This window comes from Mobula hypostoma, chromosome 29 (assembly GCF_963921235.1).
Source record: "Mobula hypostoma chromosome 29, sMobHyp1.1, whole genome shotgun sequence".
NCBI classification, from domain to species: Eukaryota; Metazoa; Chordata; class Chondrichthyes; order Myliobatiformes; family Myliobatidae; genus Mobula; species Mobula hypostoma.
In genome coordinates, this window is record NC_086125.1 from 7,031,783 (window position 1) to 7,052,723 (window position 20,941).

The following is a 20,941-nucleotide window of genomic DNA, read 5'->3' on the forward strand; positions in this document are numbered from 1 at the left end:
CATCTGCTCTCACCCCATCTTCCCGCCACCCCACTAGGAATAGGGTTCCCCTTGTCCTCACCTACCACCCCACCAGCCTCCGGATCCAACATATAATTCTCCATAACTTCTGCCACCTCCAGCGGGACCCCACCACTAAGCACATCTTTCCCTCCCCCCCCCCTTTCTGCTTTCCACAGGGATCGCTCCCTACACGACTTCCCTTGTCCATTTGCTCCCCCCCGCATCCCTTCCCACCGATCTCCCTCCCGGCACCTATCCTTGTAAGCAGAACAAGTGCTGCACGTGCCCTTACACTTCCTCCCTCACCACCATTCAAGGCCCCAGACAGTCCTTCCAGGTGAGGCGATACTTCACCTGTGAGTCAACTGGGGTGATATACTGCGTCCGGTGCTCCCAATGCGGCCTTCTATATATTGGCGAGACCCGACGCAGGCTGGGAGACCACTTCGCTGAATACCTACGCTCTGTCTGCCAGAGAAAGCAGGATCTCCCAGTGGCCACACATTTTAATTCCACGTCCCACTCCCATTCTGATGTGTCTATCCACGGCCTTCTCTACTGCCAAGATGAAGCCACACTCAGGTTGGAGGAACAACACCTTATATTCCGTCTGGGTAGCCTCCAACCTGATGGCATGAACGTTGACTTCTCTAACTTCTGTTAATGCCCCACCTCCCCTTGGTACCCCGCCCCTCATTTATTTGTTATTATTTTTTCTCTTTTCCCTTTTTTTTCTCTCTTTTTTTCTCCCTCTGCCCCTCTCACTATAGCTCCTTGCCCGTCCTCTGGCCCCCCCCCCTTCTTTCTCCCTAGGTCTCCCGTCCCATGATCCTCTCATATCCCTTTGGCCTATCACCTGTCCAGCTCTTGGCTCCATCCCTCCCCCTCCTGTCTTCTCCTATCATTTCGGATCTCCCCCTCCCCCTCTCACTTTCAAATCTCTTACTATCTCTTCCTTCAGTTAGTCCTGACGAAGGGTCTCGGCCCAAAACGTCAACTGTACCTCTTCCTATAGATGCTGCCTGGCCTGCTGTGTTCACCAGCATTTTTTATGTGTGTTCATTGATCCATATCCCTGTTATTTCACATTTCCTGCACTTGCAGTGTTTTGATTTTATATGAAACACTGGGGTTTATTTTTGAAGGAGAGGGTTGAAAAGCAGATGATGTTTTAAAGTTATTCTGAACTTTGATAATGCTATAATTTAAAGCTGGAAGGCTGGAAGATAACGGGAAAAATGTACTTGGGAAGTATTAAAATCAGAAATGGAAGAAGTTAATGTTAACTGGAAGATAATGAGTGCAACACACACAAAATGCTTTAGGAACTCAGCAGGCCAGACAGCATCTTTGGATAAAAAGTACAGTTGTAGTTTTGGGCCGAGATGGTCTTGGTCTGAAATGTCAACTGTACTCCTTCTATAGATGCCCCTTGGTCTGCTGATTAACCCCAGGGAATTTTTTTATATGAATCGCTTGGAATTCAGGATAAAATATCAAACTTACATGTGTAGTGTGATCAGGTGAGTAGACCAACACACCAGAATAAAGGGCTTTATGGAGCAAAGAGAATTTAAAATTACTATGAAAATTCTCCCCCATCATCCAGACCAAGCTCTCTTCTCACTGCTGTCATCAGGAAGGAGGTACAGGAGCCTTAGGTCCCACATCACCAGGTTCAGGAACAGTTAACCAACCATCAGGCTCATGAATCAGTGTAGTTAACTTCACTCACCCCGACTCTGAATGGATCTACAGCCTATGGAATCATGTTTGAAATCTCATTATTTATTTACACACTTTTACAAGGTTTTGTCTTCTATTGTACATTATTTTTGTCAGTCTTGGTGTGTAGTCTTTCATTGAATCTGTTGTATTTCTTTATTTTGCTGTGAATGAATGTAAGAAAATGAATCTCAAACTGTTAACGTTTGGTGACATCTACGTGTTTTGATAATTTAACTTTGAACAATAAGTGTTTAATTTTGGTTTTCAGGAGCACCACTTGGGACGAGGCACCAGAATGAATATCTATGCTGGTAGGTTTTGTATCCGATGTGAAGAGGAGGAAGATGAGGAAGATATGAATTCTTCCAGTGGAGTGAGGCACAGTGAAGCAAGGGATATCCGTGTGGTGCTGAAAGTGCTTGACCCCAGTCACAGGGACATTGCACTGGTGAGAAAAGTGGGAAGGAGTAGGTGACACTTAAGCTGAATCAGTAATCTGCTAAACAATGTTGCATGTAATTCAAAGGAGAAAGCTTGTTTTTATATCTAGTGACTGAAGACTTGAATGTCTCAAATGGCTACATATTTTGAGGTATAATCGCTGTTGTACTATTAATTTGTGGAAGTCATTTTATGGATATTAACATCTAACAATGTAAGATGATCACCTGGGGTTCACAATCTAGATACCCTGCTTGGGCCCAGTAATAATTGTATTCTCTCTCCCCAGTTAATATTATTTCTCAGTCCCTTTCCACAGCTCCTGTCCCTGTATTGCATTTTGTCATAATCAGTCCATACTTCACAATCTCAGACTCAACCCCTTTGTCTTTTTGAATCGAGTCCACCTTCCTTTGAAATCCAGTCTTTGATGGCATTCTCACTTCCCTCGTCAAGTCCATTTACCTCGGTGAAGAACTTGAATTGTTTGAGGTTGTTTCTAGCCCCAGCACAGCACTGCAATAGTACAATAAACATCAGAATTGAATTTGATTACAGGACAAATAATGGTGAAAACAGTCTTCTCTTTGTTACATGCTTTTTATGAAAACCTTCTACGCATTTGACTTCTCCAACACTCCTTGTATTGCTGAACCTGTTAGTCATGTTCTTGAACGTAGTACAATATTCATGTTCCTCCTTACTTCTGTTCTCTGTCAAATGATCTGAAAAATACTGTTTTAATTAAATGTTAAACAATAAGGCACTGATTTTCCTGTTACAAAACAATTGAATTCTCTCTCTTTTTCTCTATTTATATTGATTTTCTTTCTCTCACTTTCTTTTTCTGTTTCCTATTTGAATTTAGTATTAATATTTTGATTTTTATAGTTGAGTTTTATTACATTAATTGCTGCATTTAACACCAAAATATTAATTTTCCTCCATGTTAATTATACACATTAACTGTATTTGATTGGCAATGCTAATTTGCATTCATTGAATCATAGCTGGAGAATCATTGTGATGATTTATTTTGTTATAGTTCAGAGTTTCCAAGGATCAGTCTTTGACTCCCATCTCACTTGGAGGCAACCCCTCTGGTTTTCATTTCAAGAGTCATCAGTTTCCACTTGTGTTAATGATTTTTCAATGGTTCAGTGATCCAATTTAATTTTTATTTTTAATTCAATTTATTTCAATTTACTTAATTCAATTTATTTTATTTTAATTTTTTTTTCTTTAATTGGGTTCCTTCAGGTTTCTTGATTTGTGGCTACCTGTGAGCAAGCAAATCTCAAGGTTGTATAATATATACATTTTTTGTATCTTAATATCAGAGAATGTATACAGTATACAGCCTGAAACAGAAGAGAAACACCAAAGAATGAATGACAGAAAAACGTTAGAACTCCAAAGCCCCTCCCCCACCACGCACAAACATCAACTTTCCCCCCCAACTTACTCCAGTAAAAGGTCAACCCCCCACCCACCCACCATGCAAGCAATAGCAAAACTCCCAAGAGACCTTGATCTAGTGTCCAATAAAAACTGCAGTCCATCCCAACTCTTCAACATCTGAAACAAGCTGACCCTCTCACTAGTGAGTGAGGGAGAGAGAGAGATGTAATTCCTGCAACAAGAGGGACCAGCAGCTCACTGTTTTGATATTGCTGTCTGCTGCGTCGCTTGTCCAAGTTCCCCAACTCAGAGAGGGGGAGAGAGAGAGAGAGTGGGGGAGAGATCGCTCAAGTGCAGGGGGTTTCTTTCAACAGCAGCATACACTGCCTTTGCTCTACATTAAACAGCTCTCTGGACTATTCCACTCTTTAATTTTCTCATTCTGCTTAATCAATCAACGTCCTTTGTTTACTGAGTCAGGACATGCAACATCTAAATTGTTTGTCAGTGTGGCTGCCACACAACCCTCGCAACAGTAAGTTCCCTGCATGTGGGCTGTTGGAAAATCAGAAGTGAGAGAAGGGCATGTAAGAAAGATGAAGTTATTATTAAATATGTGGGGGAATGTGATTAGCTGTGAGAGATGTCATAGACTTGATGGGTCTCATGGCTTCCATCTGTGACATGAGAAATAAAAGAACAAAACTGAGAAAGACTGAAGTCATTGTCTTTGAGTCCCATCATACTCTTATTCCCTTGGCCAATATTTTTGTAATTGTGTTATCCTGAGCCAAATTGTTTGTAACCTTGGTGTTACTGTAGGTTCTCAACCACACACCTGCTCCATCACCATCACCAAAGCTACCTGTTTCTATCTCCTGTAATAGTGCCTTGTTTCTCCCCAGCTCCTTTCAACTGCAACTCATCCATTTCTTAATATTCTCTAGGCTTCGTTCCAATGTTCTTCCTAACCAGTCTCCTATCTACTTTCCAAACTTTAGTTGCCCATATTTTAAACTCACTCCCAGTATCAATGTACTTGTGAGAGAGTCTTGTATAAACAACACCATAGGACAGCATTCTACTGGAAACTGTTCAAACAACTGAATGAAGGTTGGGAGCCAGGACCATCCATCTCCCTCAGAAATTAATATTGCTGCTGCTGCAATCCCTCTGTCTCCTGGTCACCCAAAGATAAGCAGCATTGAAGCAGTCACTTCAGAGCCAAGAATGTGAAAGTAAAGTTGATAGCCCAAGAGCAATTGGGATGATTTGTCTTCCTGTTGGTTTTTAAGAGTACTGAGTAATTAGGATAGTATGTGGATATCTTCTCAGACAAGGAATTGAAATACTTATATCCAAAATTCCATGGATGAGGTTGAACCTCCATTTTTATAATACAAAATAAACTACCCCAGGAAGCTTTAATAAGCAACCTTGCCACAGATATGTACAAGGTAAATAAGTCATTACTGTGCCATCAGCATATTTAACAAATAAAACTGTGGGACCAGAAGACTGGAAAGAATTTGCATTCTAAAAGGCAAACATTAGTTTTCAGGTGTGGAAAAAAAAATTAATCTGATTTTTAATTTGAGTCAGATCCATGGCTCGATGATTAAATAGGCTGTAGGCTGGAAGAGATAAAAGTTTTATAACTGAAAAAAACCATTCGATATTGGAGGAAGAAAGTTTGGATGTTATGAAGCTGAATGGCCACTTTATACACTTTATGGGGCTTTGATCGTGTGCAGTGGTTTTTGTTCCAACAACCTTGGCCTTTTGACACAAGGTTTTTGGGATGCATTGATTGACTTAGTTTTTATTTGTTCTTTTTGCAGGCATTCTTCGAGCTTGCTAGTCTGATGAGTCAAATTTCTCACGCTCATTTGGCCTTTGTTCACGGAGTCTGTGTGCGAGGCTCAGAAAGTAATTTGCATCTTTTTCTTATTCTGTATATTTCTTTGTTTGGATTTGTTTATGAAGTAGAACAGTATCCTAATTAATTATGATGATAGAATTCCTGTCGTCTTTGCACACCCACCTTTTCGTTACTTCCACATTCTTTGCTTCATTAAACCTCTCCCAAATACTCGGAACAGATTTCAAGCCCAGTAGGAAACAGAAGCCTCTCCTAAAAGATGGATAGGTCTCGAGGGGATGTCAGGGGTAAGTTTTTCACAGAGTGTTGGGTGCGTGGAATGCACTGCCGGCAGCGCTGGTGGAAGCGGATGCAATAGGGTCTTTTAAGAGCCACTTAGATAGGTACATGGAGCTTAGAAAAATAGAGGGCTATACGCTTGGGAAATTCTAGGCAGGTTTTAGAGTAAGTTACATTATCGGCACAACATTGTGGGCTGAAGGGCCTGTAATGGGCTGTAGATTTCTATGTTCTATGTACTTGTGTGTGCCTTTTATTTGTCACGTAAAAGTTAAACCCAAATCTCTCCCATTGTGCATTCTGAACTGTCCGGGTGATGTATGTATGCTGATCTCTGAAACAAAAACAGGAAGCACTTAACAGGTCAGGCAACATCTGTGGAAAGCAAAACAGAGTTAATGCTGCAGGATGAAGACTCCTCTTCCACACTGTTAACAGAAACATTCTTCTTGAGCTGACTTATTGTTTGTCCCAATGAATTACCTGGACTTCAAGTGATTTTCTACCTGGTTGAACACAGGGTCAAGGTAAATACAAAGACCACAGAGGTCATTGGTACTGTTGAGCGTCACCTCAAGCAGTGCCTTTCTAATCGCACACTCCATCTTCTCCCAGAGGCTGTGTGACATCATTGCCTGTTGCAATTTATTCTAATTAAAATCTGTTTACCTGCACCCTGTGTGCTGTGGGGAAGTGGAGAAGGGAGGAGGCTCATTTTACCTGCACTCTCATTGCACAATTGATTTAGTCACCCGGATTAAATAGAAGAGAAAGCTGTGAGCCGGAGGGAATTTCTGCATGAATAGATGAAATGATAGAGGCAGATTAATCTGGTGGGGGAGAAGAGGGAAGATTGAGGATGGGGTAAAAGGATGTAAGATGATGGTTAAAGGTTGGGGAAAGCAAGAATATAAGTATTATGTCTTATACATGGTGTGGCTAGTACCTTCTCTTTGGTTCTTTATCCCTGTTTCTCACCCTCCTCCCCACCCCATCTCAGTCTGTTTACTTCCTTCCCCCCTCCACTGTTTCCCTCTGTTTGCTGTCTAGCTATCCGCTACTTCTTGCCTCGTCCCTCCATCTCACTCTCCCAGTCTGCCTCAATGTCTTGGTGTGGGGTGATAACCATTGTCCTCTGTTGCAGATATAATTGTGGAAGAATATGTGGAATTCGGACCACTGGATGTCATTTTGCGAAAAGAGAAAGGGAAAATGAGCCCAGGATGGAGTCTGACTGTCATTCAGCAGCTTGCCAGTGCGCTGAGTTATCTGGTATGCATCAGTATTTAATTAACTCCCCGGAGAAGTTCTCTCAGTAGATTTGAATGTATTTTGTTTTGTGGCATGGCACGTCTATTTACAGCACTAGTGATGGCCGATTGGGTTTCAATCCTCTTGCTGTTTGTAAGGAGTTTGTACGCTCTCCTTGTGACCACATGGGTTTTATTTAGGCTGGAGTTTCCTCCCACATTTGAATGATGTACAGTTAGGGTTAATAAGTTGTTGACATGCTATGTTGGCAATGGGAGATGTGACAGCACTGCTGGGTTGCTCCCACCATAGTTATGTTAGTCATTCATTCACTTTCAAGGTACAAGGTACATTTATTGTCAGAGTATGTATGCAGTATTCAACTGAGGTCCGTCTTCTCCAGATAGCCACGAAACAAAGAAAGCCATGGAAGCCATTCAAAGAAAGGCATACCCCCACCAACCACACGTGAAAACAAAAACAAATTGCACAAACGGCAACTGGAACATCAAACCCCTCCACCAGGTGCAAAAAAACACCATGCAAAGAGTATCACCCCCCCATGCGCAAAAAAACAAATCTTGCAAATAGCAACAAGAACATCAAAACTCTGCTCACAAAAACAAACAAATCGCGCCAACAGCAACCCCCATGCAAAAAAACAAACAAATCATGCAAACAGCAACAAAAACAACAAACCCCAAATCCCCATGCAAAAAAAACAAACAAATCACGCAAGCAGCAACAAGAACATCGAAACTCAACTTACCCCCTCCGAGTGCAAAAACAAAGAAATAGCACAAATGGCAACAAGAAAGGATGGGCAATACACAGAATATAAAAATTTAAAACTGAAAGATTTTCTAAGTAAACTACAGTACAATCCATAAATCCATAAATCACAGATCCAGAATCTCAGTACCATCCTCCAATGTACTTGCAACAAATAAAGCTAATCTTTGTTTGCGCTTTCTTTAACTAATCATTGCAACTTAATTTTTTTTTTAAATGGTGGAAGTTTGAATAATTCTGTCCTTATTGATGAAAACAACCTTTGGCGCCTATCTCTGGTCACTAAAATTTTCTTTCAACTGCCACAGTCTCAAAATAGTGAAAGGAAGGAAAATGCAGAATTTTGATCCAGTGATTATGTAAGAATAGTGACATTTACACAAAGTTCTGATTTTAAAAATCAGCAGCAAACAGTAGACCTGCACAGAGCTTCATTGACAATGTTACAATAACTCATTACTGCTTCTCGAGTGTTCAGTGAAACATTCATGTTTCTGGGTGGTGTGTTAAATTCCCATGTAAATATACTCTGTAGATTGCTTGGTTGCTTCCCCCCAATATCTCAATGCAGAAGTGCAAAAGATACTGCAGAACATAACAAACAGAACCGTACAACACAGGAACAGGCCTTTTGCCCCACAATGTCTATGTTAGCCATCAATTTAAACTAATCCCACTTGGTCCATATCCCTCCATCCCTAACCTGTTCATGTACCTGCCTGTTAAATATTTCTATCATATCTGTTTCCACCACCTCCTCTGGCAGCACATTTGAGGCACCTACCACTTCCCATGTATTTAAAGGAAAAACCTCAGAAATATCCAATAAAGTTTTCCTCTCTCACTTTAAATCTCTGCCCTCTAGTGTTTTACATCTCCACCCTGGGATAAAGACTCTGGCGGTCTGCCTGTCTGGAATTGCTGTATTTTTATCAGTTCATAATCAACCTCCACGGACCTAGAGAAAATGATCCAAGTTTGTCCAACTTCTCCTTATAACTGTCTAATCCAGGAGACATCTGGTAAACTTTTTCTGCACCTTCTCCAAAGTTTCCAAATCCTTCCTGTAATGCCACAACCAGAACTGCACACAGTACTGCAAATGTGGCTTAGCCTTAGTTTCATACAGCTGTAAGTCTTTTACAGGTATGTAGAAGACTTCCTGACTTTTACACTCAATTCCCTAAATGATAAAGGCAAATTTAGAGTATGTCATCTACTTGTATTATCTCTTTAGGGAAATTATGACTTGTACCCCAATACCCTCTGTCCATCAGTGTTCTTCAGGGTCCTACCGTTTGTTGTATACTGTCCTCTGGCATTTGACCTCCCAAAGTGTGACACCTTGCACTAGTCCAGAGTAAACTCATCTGCCATTTCTCTGCACGTTTTCATCTAGTCTAAATCCTGCTGTATCTTTGACAACCTTCTTCACTATCCATAATTCTGCCATTTTTTTGTGCCATTTGCAAACTTGATAATCAGTCCACCTACATTGTTACCCAAATCATTTACATATCACAAACAAGAAAAGTCCCAGCTCTGATCCCTGCAGAATACCATGGGTCACAGGCCTCCAGCCAGCAAAACAACTCTTCACCCTTACCCTGTCTTCCATGATAAAGCCATGATCTAGGAAGTCTCCATGGATTCCATGGGGCTTAATTTTCTGGATCAGTCCTGGTAAACGGAATTAATATTTTTGATTCTGTGGCATTTAGCTTCCGGGATTAGTCTCCATTCCCAGGTTTGAGATGGAAAAAGATTTCAAATGAAACTGCTTTTGAGTAGACAATGGGAGAGTGCAAGGTCAGGCTTCAGGATCAGATTGTTCTGCTGCCTCTATCAGTATTCAGTTTCCTGTGTTTATGCATGAAGTGACACATCAGCATCAAGGCCAGGATGGCAGAAAGTTTTTTTTCTATTTTCTCATAAAATGCTGTTGTTGTTCTGAGGCAGTAGTCTGCGTGCCAAACCCCTAACCAGTGATATTTCTTATGTCTTTTAAAACCTTCAGGAGGACAAAAACATGGTGCACGGTAATATTTGCTGCAAGAATGTCCTTGTTGCAAGGAAAGGGCTGGAGGAGGGCAGTAGCCCCTTTATCAAAGTCAGCGATCCAGGCATCAGCATCACGGTGCTTTCTCGAGGAGGTCAGTCTATGGTCTACACTTAGCATGGTGGTCATTGATCTCTCATCAATTTAATATCAGAGACTGTATACAGTATTCAACCTGAGGTACCCGCGAAACAAGAAACCCTAAAGAGTGAATGATAGAAACATCAGAACCCCAAAGCCACCCCTCCCTCCTTCCTTCGCACAAGCAACAGCAGGAGCATATATCCTCCCACTCCCCCCACTTGTGCCAGCAGACGCACCCACACACACTCCTCCATGCAAGCAATAGCGAAAGCCCCCAAAGAGACCTTGATCTAGAGTCCATCAAAACTACAGTCCATAACCCAGCACTTCGCTATCTCAGACAGGCTCTTCCTCACCAGCAAGGGGGAGAGAGATTTCTTCTGCAACAATGAGAGCGGAGTCTAGCGGCTCGCTGTTCTGATGTCACATGTTTATCTGCAATTAGAAATGGAAAATACCCACATCCCATGAATGAGAAAATGTCTGGCGTATCTCTTTGTATTATACTCTGAGATTTCCCAGCTGAAGTGTTGGCTTTGGCCCATAACTGATGTATAGTATTCCTGATCACCACTGGCCTTGAAACAGGGGATTGCAGTCAGATGAATATGAACAAATGCCATCTGTAATTACTGTGAATGTTATGGCTTGCGGTGACTATGCCTTCTCCCTACTTTCTATAACCTAGACCTTTCCACCCACCTCCACTACTGCTGAGTCCTGTACAGGAAACATAATAACTTGGCACAGAGAAGCTTGCTATTTCCTTTCAGCCTCATGTTTGAGCAATGTCCTTCTAAAATCTCCCATCCACTGCTACCAACCTTATAGTTCCCACACCCCGCACTTCCCGTTTCTACCTCCTACCCAAGATCCACAAACCTGCCTGTCCTGGCCGACCTATTGTCTCAGCTTCCTCCTGCCCCACCGAACTCGTTTCTGCATACCTCGACACGGTTTTATCCTCCCTTGTTCAATCCCTTCCTACCTATGTTCGTCACACTTCTCACGCTCTTAAACTTTTCGATGATTTTAAGTTCCCTGGCCCCCACCGCTTTATTTTCACCATGGATGTCCAGTCCCTATATACTTCCATCCCCCATCAGGAATGTCTCAAAGCTCTACGCTTCTTTTTGGATTCCAGACCTAATCAGTTCCCCTCTACCACCACTCTGCTCCGTCTAGCGGAATTAGTCCTTACTCTTAATAATTTCTCCTTTGGCTCCTCCCACTTCCTCCAAACTAAAGGTGTAGCTATGGGCACCCGTATGGGTCCTAGCTATGCCTGCCTTTTTGTTGGGTTTGTGGAACAATCTATGTTCCTTGCCTATTCTGGTATCTGTCCCCCACTTTTCCTTCGCTACATCAACGACTGCATTGGCGCTGCTTCCTGCACGCATGCAGATCTCGTTGACTTTATTAACTTTGCCTTCAACTTTCACCCTGCCCTCAAGTTTACCTGGTCCATTTCCGACACCTCCCTCCCCTTTCTAGATCTTTCTGTCTCTGTCTCTGGAGACAGCTTACCCACTGATGTCTACTATAAGCCTACTGACTCTCACAGCTATCTGGACTATTCCTCTTCTCACCCTGTCTCTTGCAAAAATGCCATCCCCTTCTCGCAATTCCTCCGTCTCTGCCGCATCTGCTCTAAGGATGAGGCTTTTCATTCTAGGACGAGGGAGATGTCCTCCTTTTCTAAAGAAAGGGGCTTCCCTTCCTCCACTATCAACTCTGCTCTTAAACGCATCTCCCCCATTTCATGTACATCTGCTCTCACTCCATCCTCCCGCCACCACACTAGGAATAGGGTTCCTCTGGTCCTCACCTACCACCCCACCAGCCTCCGGATTCAACATATTATTCTCCGTAACTTCTGCCACCTCCAATGGGATCCCACCACTAAGCACATCTTTACCTCCCACCCCCCCCCCGCTTTCCGCAGGGATCGCTCCCTACGCGACTCCCTTGTCCATTCGTCCCCCCCACCCCTCCCCACTGATCTCCCTCCTGGCACTTATCCGTGTAAGCGGAACAAGTGCTACACATGCCCTTACACTTCCTCCTTACCACCATTCAGGGCCCCAGACAGTCCTTCCAGGTGAGGTGACACTTCACCTGTGAGTTGGCTGGGGTGATATACTGCGTCCGGTGCTCCCGATGTGGCCTTTTATATATTGGCGAGACCCGACGCAGACTGGGAGACCGCTTTGCTGAACACCTACGCTCTGTCCGCCAGAGAAAGCAGGATCTCCCAGTGGCCACACATTTTAATTCCACATCCCATTCCCATTCTGATATGTCTATCCACGGCCTCCTCTACTGTAAAGATGAAGCCACACTCAGGTTGGAGGAACAACACCTTATATTCCGTCTGGGTAGCCTCCAACCTGATGGCATGAACATTGACTTCTCTAACTTCCACTAATGCCCCACCTCCCCCTTGTACCCCATCTGTTATTTATTTTTATATACACATTCTTTCTCTCACTCTCCTTTTTCTCCCTCTGTCCCTCTGAATATACCCCTTGCCCAACCTCTGGGTCCCCCCCCCTTGTCTTTCTTCCCGGACCTCCTGTCCCATGATCCTCTCGTATCCCTTTTGCCAATCACCTGTCCAGCTCTTGGCTCCATCCCTCCCCCTCCTGTCTTCTCCTATCATTTTGGATCTCCCCCTCCCCCTCCCACTTTCAAATCTCTTACTCTTCCTTCAGTTAGTCCTGACGAAGGGTCTCGGCCTGAAACGTCGACTGTACCTCTTCCTAGAGATGCTGCCTGGCCTGCTGCGTTCACCAGCGACTTTGATGTGTGTTGCTTGAATTTCCAGCATCTGCAGAATTCCTGTTGTTTGTCCTTTTAAAATCTGACTATTTTCAAATCCCTTCCATTTAAATCCTTGCTCTCTCTGCCTTTTTGTGCCACTTTGGAGGCAGACTTTAACATTAGTTAATCAATCCCCTTGACCCTGATATCTTTCTCTGTGGTTTGGTGTCAAGTTTTATTTGATCACTCCATTGTGAGCGTGTTAGAACGTTTTGTTGCACTGAAGGAATTTTATACTGTAAGTGTTAAGTATGCAAGTGGTGTAGCCAGGTAGATGGGAAGCTCACAAACACAGTGAGGGTACCACTGCTTGCTCGCTTCCATTTCCATGCACTCCCCTTGCCTATTCTTTATATTGTTTGGATTAAGCAACAAAGGATTCTTAGTGTTTGGAGAAATCCATAATTTGTGCTCATCCTTGATTTTCTAGAGCGGGTGGAGCGAATACCTTGGATTGCCCCAGAATGTGTCCAGAACGTTAACAAGTTAAGCCTGGGTGCCGACAAATGGAGCTTTGGAACAACAGTGCTGGAGATCTGTTGCAGTGGGGAGGTTCCGCTGAAGGAACGAACTCTGTCAGAGGTAAACTGCAATATTAATGTGGGATGGGGCATGGAGGGTAGTGATAGGGCTGACCTGCAAAAGATTATAAGATTACCTTTATGTACGCAGACGCATACAGTGAGATGTGTGACTTGCGTCAACAACTAACAAGTCCAGGTGTGCTGGGGGAAAGCCATATGTGTCACCATGCTTCCAATGCAATATAACATGCTCACAGCTTACTAACCATAACCTCTGTCGTTTACTTGGAATTGGAAGGAAACTGGAGTTCTCAGAGGAAACTCGTGAGGTTACAGGATGAGCATACAAATTTCTTACAGCAGTGAGCATTGCATCCTGAACTTGTGATCGCTGGTGCTGTAAAGAGTTACACTAACCGCTAAGCTATCATGCCAGCTTGATATTGATTAAAATTGACTGGAAGCAAAAATTGAGTAATAACTCATCAAAACAGCACAATTAGAGCTGATCTTAACCTGTTCTGTGCCCAAACTAGGGGACCAATAACACTGGGTATGAAGGGGTAGGCATTCGGAGTAGGGAACAAGAGTTGGGTGTTAATGCTGAATGAGAAGACAGTTTTTCATTTCACTTAGTTGCTTTCTTTTATGTGCTCAGGGCACAGTAATGTAAATAGAAGCTGAAGTGACGGAGTCAGATGTAGCTGGGCCCTTTTGAATTTGGACAATTCAAACTGGATGGCATGTTGGCTGCACGCACGCACGTACGTTTGGGCACCCCGGTCAAAATTTCTGTTACCGTGAATAGTTAAGTGAGTAGAAGATGAACTGATCTCCAAAAGTCATAAAGTTAAAGACAAAATATTCTTTTTCAACATTTTAAGCAAGATTAGTGTATTATTTTTGTTTTGTACAATTTTTTAGAGTGAAAAAAAGGAAAGGAGCACCATGCAAAAGTTTGGACACCCCAAGAGATTTGAGCTCTCAGATAACTTTTACCAAGGTCTCAGACTTTAAATAGCTTGTTCACAATCATCATTAGGAAAGGCCAGGTGATGAAAATTTCAAAGCTTTATAAATACCCTCACTCCTGAAACCTTGTCCCAACAATCAGCAGCCATGGGCTCCTCTAAGCAGCTGCCTAGCACTCTGAAAATTAAAATAAATGATGCCCACAAAGCAGGAGAAGGCTATAAGAAGATAGCAAACCATTTTCAGGTACCCGTTTCTTCAGTTCGTAATGTAATTAAGAAATGGCAGTTAACAGGAACGGTGGAGGTCAAGTTGAGGTCTGGAAGACCAAGAAAACTTTCCGAGAGAACTGATCATAAGATTGCTAGAAAGGCAAATCAAAACTCCTTTTTAACTGCAAAAGACCTTCAGGAAGATTTAGCAGACTCTGGAGTGGTGGGGCATTGTTCTACTGTGCAGCAACACATGCATAAATCTGACCTTCATGGAAGAGTCATCAGAAGAAAACCTTTCCTGCGTCCTCACCACAAAATTCAGCGTCAGAAGTTTACAAAGGAGCATCTAAACAAGCCTGATGCATTTTGGAAACAAGTCCTGTGGACTGATGAAGTTAAAATAGAACTTTTTGGCCACAATGAGCAAAGGTATGTTTGGAGAAAAAAGGGTGCAGAATTTCATAAAAAGAACCCCTCTCCAACTGTTAAGCATGGGGGTGGATCGATCATGTTTTGGGCTTGTGTTGCAGCCAGTGGCACGGGGAACATTTCACTGGTAGAGGGAAGAATGAATTCAATTAAATACCAGCAAATTCTGAAAACAAACATCACACCGTCTGTAAAAAAAAAGCTGAAGATGAAAAGAGGGTGACTTCTACAACAGGATAATGATCCTAAACACCCCCCTCAAAATCCACAATGGACTACCTCAAGAGGCGCAAGCTGAAGGTTTTGCCATGGCCCTCATGGTCCCCCGACCTAAACATCATCGAGAATCTGTGGATAGACCTCAAAAGAGCAGTGCATGCAAGACGGCCCAAGAATCTTACAGAACTAGAAGCCTTTTGCAAGGAAGAATGGGCGAAAATCCCCCAAACAAGAATTGAAAGACTCTTAGCTGGCTACAGAAAGCATTTACAAGCTGTGATACTTGCCAAAGGGGGTGTTACTAAGTACTGACCATGCAAGGTGCACAAACTTTTGCTTTGGGCCCTTTTCCTTTTTTGTTATTTTGAAACTGTAAAAGATGGAAATAAAAAAAATAATCTTGCTTAAAATATTAAAGAAACGTGTCATCTTTAACTTCATGCCTTTTGGAAATCAGGTCTTCTTTTACTCGCTTAGCTATTCACAGTAACAGAAAGTTTGACTGGGGTGCCCAAACTTTTGCATGCCACTGTGTCTGTGTAACCCAAAGATGTGGATTTAATACTTTTGGGGAAAAGAATGAGAGGGAAAATTCTTCACCTCATTTGTCATGCCACCAGGAAGGGTGGTGGAAGCAGATTCCATAGAAATTTCTGGAAGGCAATTACAAGTGAAGAGTATTCTCTCTCCCCACCCTCCCGCCCCACTGAGTTATAAGGAAAAGTTTGTAAGGGCAAAGCTGGACATCTGCATCAGACGACAGGCACAGGGCTCATGGGCTGATGGTCTTCAGTGTGAGAAAGTCACCACTTTCTGGTGAGGTGGAGAGAATGAACTGGGGAGCATTTGAGGAATGCTGCCAAGATTAGAAAGCCAGCATTAGTCAATCAATACCAAGGCTGAGTGTTTGAGTGCTATACATTGTAGGAGGGAGGGGAAACAAGAAGAACTGATAGATTTAATTTCTGGCCTTGTCTACAAAGGTGAGCTGCCTGTGGTCCCAGTTGTGAACAAATTGAATGTCACCATTCTACACTAATTACTTTCATAATTCATCATATCATGGCTGACTTGCAAGCTAACTGTGTCCACCTTCCTTGGTCTGTATGTCTAACTCAAACTTGTTAGACCTGGTGTAGAGTTTTGAGTTTTCCCACACTTCTAGTCTTGAAAACATTCTGGGGAGAGATTTTTCAGGTTAAACTAGTTTCCCCAAAACGTGAAGTTCTTAGTTCCATCAAGAACTCTGTTGACCAAGGTGGAATCTTATTAGTTCCTGGTTAAATATCTTTGAGGTCAGTTTGTTTAGCAAGATGCAGCTGGCATGTTTGAGTTCAAACTTTATTTTCTCCTGTTTTGTTTGAGTTCCCTGTTGGTCTGCTACATACCACTGTCTGGTTTGGAGGGCTGCCTGACAACCTTGTCCCAGCCATTAACGGTGGATTTCCCAACCCAGACCATGTGAACCTTGAGGACTAGGGTTGATTGGGTTTAGGATTGAGGAATATTGTGCTTAAAAACCTTTGCCTCTCTTCTGTAATTCAACAGGTAAAGTCAGAACAGAGCTAGTTATGTTAGAGAATGTTCACTTTGTTGTTGTCTGTGATTGCACACTGATTTTTAAAAACAGAAGGAATGTCTGTGATAACATTCAGACTTTAAAGTAATCACTATCTTATCAAGATACTGACTACCTTAAAATCAACAGTTAGTGACAAAATTATAAAATAAATTTAAGTAGAAGGATACAACTACATTCCTTGGGAGAAAATACCTGATATTATTAAATTCAGTATTAATTCCCATGGCTGTAACCTAGTAGGACAAGAAATGAATATTCTTTCCTAGAGTTTGCCTTAGACATCAGTGGAGCATTAAGAGGATGAAGACGCAGGTTACATTGAGAATGGGATAAGGAATTAAAGTGACAAGAAACAGGAAGCTCAAGTCCACCCTTGTGGACTGGAAACAGGTATCTTTAAGAATGTCTGATACTTTATCATTGGGCTGTCAATTGTGTCTGGTCTTTTTCTTCTCTCACTTCCTCCTTCCCATCCAGAACAAGGATAGGGTTCCCCTTCCACCTTATTGGGCTTCACATCCAACAGATCTTTCTTACTTCCTGTCCCTCCATTGGATTTTGACTACCAGATATATCTTCTGCTCCTCAGAGCATTCTAGATCTCATTACAAGTCTCAGATTATCTTTTCTATTGCCATTGAATAATCTCCTTATTTTCCCATGCAACCACCGAAGATGCAATACTTGGCCCTTTTCTCTCTTTCCATCATTCAGGGACCCGAACAGTTCTTTCAGGGAAAACAGCCATTCTCTTGCACTTCCTCCAGTTTGGTGTTTTGCGCTTTTTGCTAAGATTTGTCTCTCCACAATGGAGAACCCAACTAAAGAATGATTTGAAGAACACATCTGTTCAGGCTGATAGAGCGGCCCGAGCTCCAGTTCAACAGTTAGGTTAATTCTCCATCTCATTCTCACTCTGATTTCTGTCTTCAGCTTCCTCCACTGCTCCAAAAAGACCCAATGTAAACTGGAAGAACATTATTTCATCTGATTTAAAACACATTGATGAAGGAAGAGCAGTAGATGTAGTGTATATGGATTTCGGCAAGGCATTTAATAAGATACCCCATGCAAGGCTTATTGAGAAAGTAAGGAGGCATGGGATCCAAGGGGACATTGCTTTGTGGATCCAGAACTGGCTTACCCACAGAAGGCAAAGAATGGTTGTAGACGGGACATATTCTGCATGAAGGTCGGTGACCAGTGGTGTGCCTCAGGGATTTGTTCTGGGACCCTTACTCTTGGTGGTTTTTATAAATGACCTGGATGAGGAAGGGGAGGGATGGGTTAATAAGTTTGCTGATGACGCAATGGTTGGGGGTGTTGTGGATAGTGTGGAGGGCTGTCAGATGTTACAGCATGACATTGATAGGATGCAAAACTGGGCTGAGAAGTGGCAGATGGAGTTCAATCCAGATAAGTGTAAGGTGGTTCATTTTGGTAGGTCAAATATGATGACAGAATATAGTATTAATGGTAAGACTCTTGGCTGTGGAGGATTAGAAGGATCTTAGGGTCCGAGTCCATAGAACGCTCAAAGCAGCTGCGCAGGTTGACTCTGTGGTTGAGAAGGCATACGGTGCATTGGCCTTCATTAATCGTCAGTTTGAGTTTAAGAGCCAAGAGGTAATGTTTCAGCTATATAGGACCCTGGTCAGACCCCACTTGGAGTACTGTGCTCAGTTCTGGTCGCCTCACTACGGGAAGGATGTGGAAACCATAGGAAGTGTGCAGAGGAGATTTGCAAGGATGTTGCTTGGATTGGGGAGCATGCCTTATGAAAACATTTTGAGTGAACTCGGCCTTTTCTCCTTGGAGTGCCAGAGGATGAGAGGTGACCTGGTAGAGGTGTATAAGATGATGAGAGGCATTGATCGTGTGGATAGTCAGAGGCTTTTTCTCAGGGCTGAAATGGTTGCCACAAGACGACACAGGTTTAAGGTGCTGGGAAGTAGGTACAGAGGTGATGCCAGGGGTAAGTTTTTTACTCAGAGAGTGGTGAGTGCTTGGAATGGGCTGCCGGCAACAGTGGTGGAGGCGGATATGATAGGGTCTTTTAAAGAGACTTTTCGATAGGTACATGGAGCTTAGAAAAATAGAGGGCTATGGGTAAGCCTAGTAATTTCTAAGGTAGGGACATGTTCGGCACAACTTTGTGGGCCGAAAGGCCTGTATTGTGCCGTAAGTTTTCTATATTTCTATGAAGTACATGACCTTGCTTCTTCTCTCTCCACATGTACATTGTTACATCACTGTTTCAAATTATTTTATTTTCCTCTCCTGTCTCCAAGTGACAAATTGGAAAGTTATTCAGAATCACAATCAGGTTTAATGAAGAAGAAAGCCCTTAACTCTGAGTGGAGTCATCGGAACGCCGTCATGACGGCATTTTTTAAGCAGGCTTTCTTAATTTTACGAGGCTGAGTTGCTAGCTCGACGCTCAACCCAGCACGGATGGAAAGCGTGCAAGGGAGCCGGCTGGATTCGAACTCAGGAGCCTTCGCTCCGAAGTCCGGTGCTGGTACCACTACGCCACCAGCTGGCAAATCAGGTTTAATATCACCGGCATATGTCATGAAATTTGTTAATTTTGTTGCAACAGTACAATGGAATACATGATAATATAGAAAAACACTGAATTACAGTAAGTATATCCAGTTGCAAGAAAAAGCTTTGAACTCTGCAATTACCTGGTTTTCTGCATTAATTAGTCACAAAATGTGTTCTGAACTTCATCTATATCACAATAATAAACAGACACAATCTGCCTAAACTAAATTGTATTTACATATCTTCATTGAACACATTGTTTAATCATTCACAATACAGGCTGGAAAAAGTAGGTGAACCTCCTTTTAGCAGCAATAACCTCCACCAAATGTTTCCTGTGATCAGACTTGTACAACGCAAGAAGGAATTTTAGACCAGTCCTCCATACAAAACCATTTCAGTTCATCAATATTTCCGGGATACCTTGCATGAACAGCCCTTTTCAGGTCATGTCACAGGCTTAAGTGGCTTAAGGTCTGAACTCTGACTTGGCCATTCCAAAACAATAATTTTCATCTTTTTAAATCATTTTGTTGTTGAAGTACTCTTGTGTTTTAGATCATTGTCTCGTTGCATCATCCAGTTTCTCTTAAGCTTCAAGTGATGGACCGCTACCCTGACATTCTCCTGTAAAATGTCCTGATAACAATTTTTCATTAATTGTTCCCTCAACAGTTGCAAGCTGTCCAGGCCCTGAGACAGCAAAGCAGCCCCAAACCATGATGTTCCTTCCACCATGCTTCACAGTTAGGGATGAAATTTCGGTGTTGGTGGGCAGTGCCCTTTTTCCTCTGAGCATAGCAGTGTCCATTTCTGTCAAAAAGTTCAAATTTTGTCTCATCCGTCCACAGAACATTATCCCAGAAGCGCTGTAGAACATCCAGGTGGTCTTTTGCAAACTTGAGACGTGCAGCGATGCTTTTTTGGAGACCAGTGGTTTCCTCCATGGTGTCCTTCCATGAGCACCTTTGTTGTTCAATGTGTACCTTGTAGTGGACACAAGAATAGAGACTTTAGCAAGTTTTAGAGATTTCTGCAGATCTTCCGGTGTTACCCTCGAGTTCTTTTTCACCTGCTTCAGCATTGCATATTGGGCTGTTGGTGTGATCTTTGCAGGACACCCACTCCCAAGGAGAGTAGCAACAGTTTTCTACATTTGTAGACAATTTCTCTTACTGTGGACTGATGAACACTCAGGTCTTTAGAAATGCTTTTGTAGCCTTTTCCAGCTTTATGCACCTCTACAATTACTCTTCTAAAAGTTGTTTTGATCGTGGTGTGGTGCACATAAACAGATCTTTCTTGAGAAGAGCAGGCTGTGTCAGTAATCTGACTTTGTGTGTTTTTTTAATACAGCAGGGCACCTCTACAACCCACACCTCCAATCTCATCTCATTGATTAGAATACCTGACTCCAAGTAGTTTTTATAGAAGGCATTACCCCAGGGGTTCACATACTTTTTTGAACCTAGACTGTGATCGTTTAAATGGTGCACTCAGTATTGATGAAAAGTACAATTGTTTATGTGTTATTAGTTTAGGCAGATTGTGATTGTCTATTATTGTGACTTAGATGGAGATCAGAACATATTTTATAAGTAATTAATACAGAAAACCAGGTAATAGCAAAAGGTTCACAAACCTTTTCTTGCAACTGTATATAAAATTACCTTATAAGGATCGGCTGATTTTATGCAGGAGTGCCTG

At 42.6% G+C, this 20,941-nt stretch overlaps 1 protein-coding gene across 1 annotated transcript in view; it reads left to right on the top strand.

The window, feature by feature from the left end:
- tyk2 (tyrosine kinase 2) overlaps nucleotides 1–20,941 on the top strand; it is a 147,335-nt gene that overhangs the window by 102,887 nt on the left and 23,507 nt on the right. Inside the window, exons 12-16 of the mRNA XM_063035857.1 lie at nucleotides 2,000–2,179; nucleotides 5,415–5,502; nucleotides 6,879–7,006; nucleotides 9,795–9,930; nucleotides 13,174–13,325. Coding sequence (XP_062891927.1) covers nucleotides 2,000–2,179; nucleotides 5,415–5,502; nucleotides 6,879–7,006; nucleotides 9,795–9,930; nucleotides 13,174–13,325 — 684 coding nt within the window. The remainder of the gene's footprint in view (nucleotides 1–1,999; nucleotides 2,180–5,414; nucleotides 5,503–6,878; nucleotides 7,007–9,794; nucleotides 9,931–13,173; nucleotides 13,326–20,941) is intronic.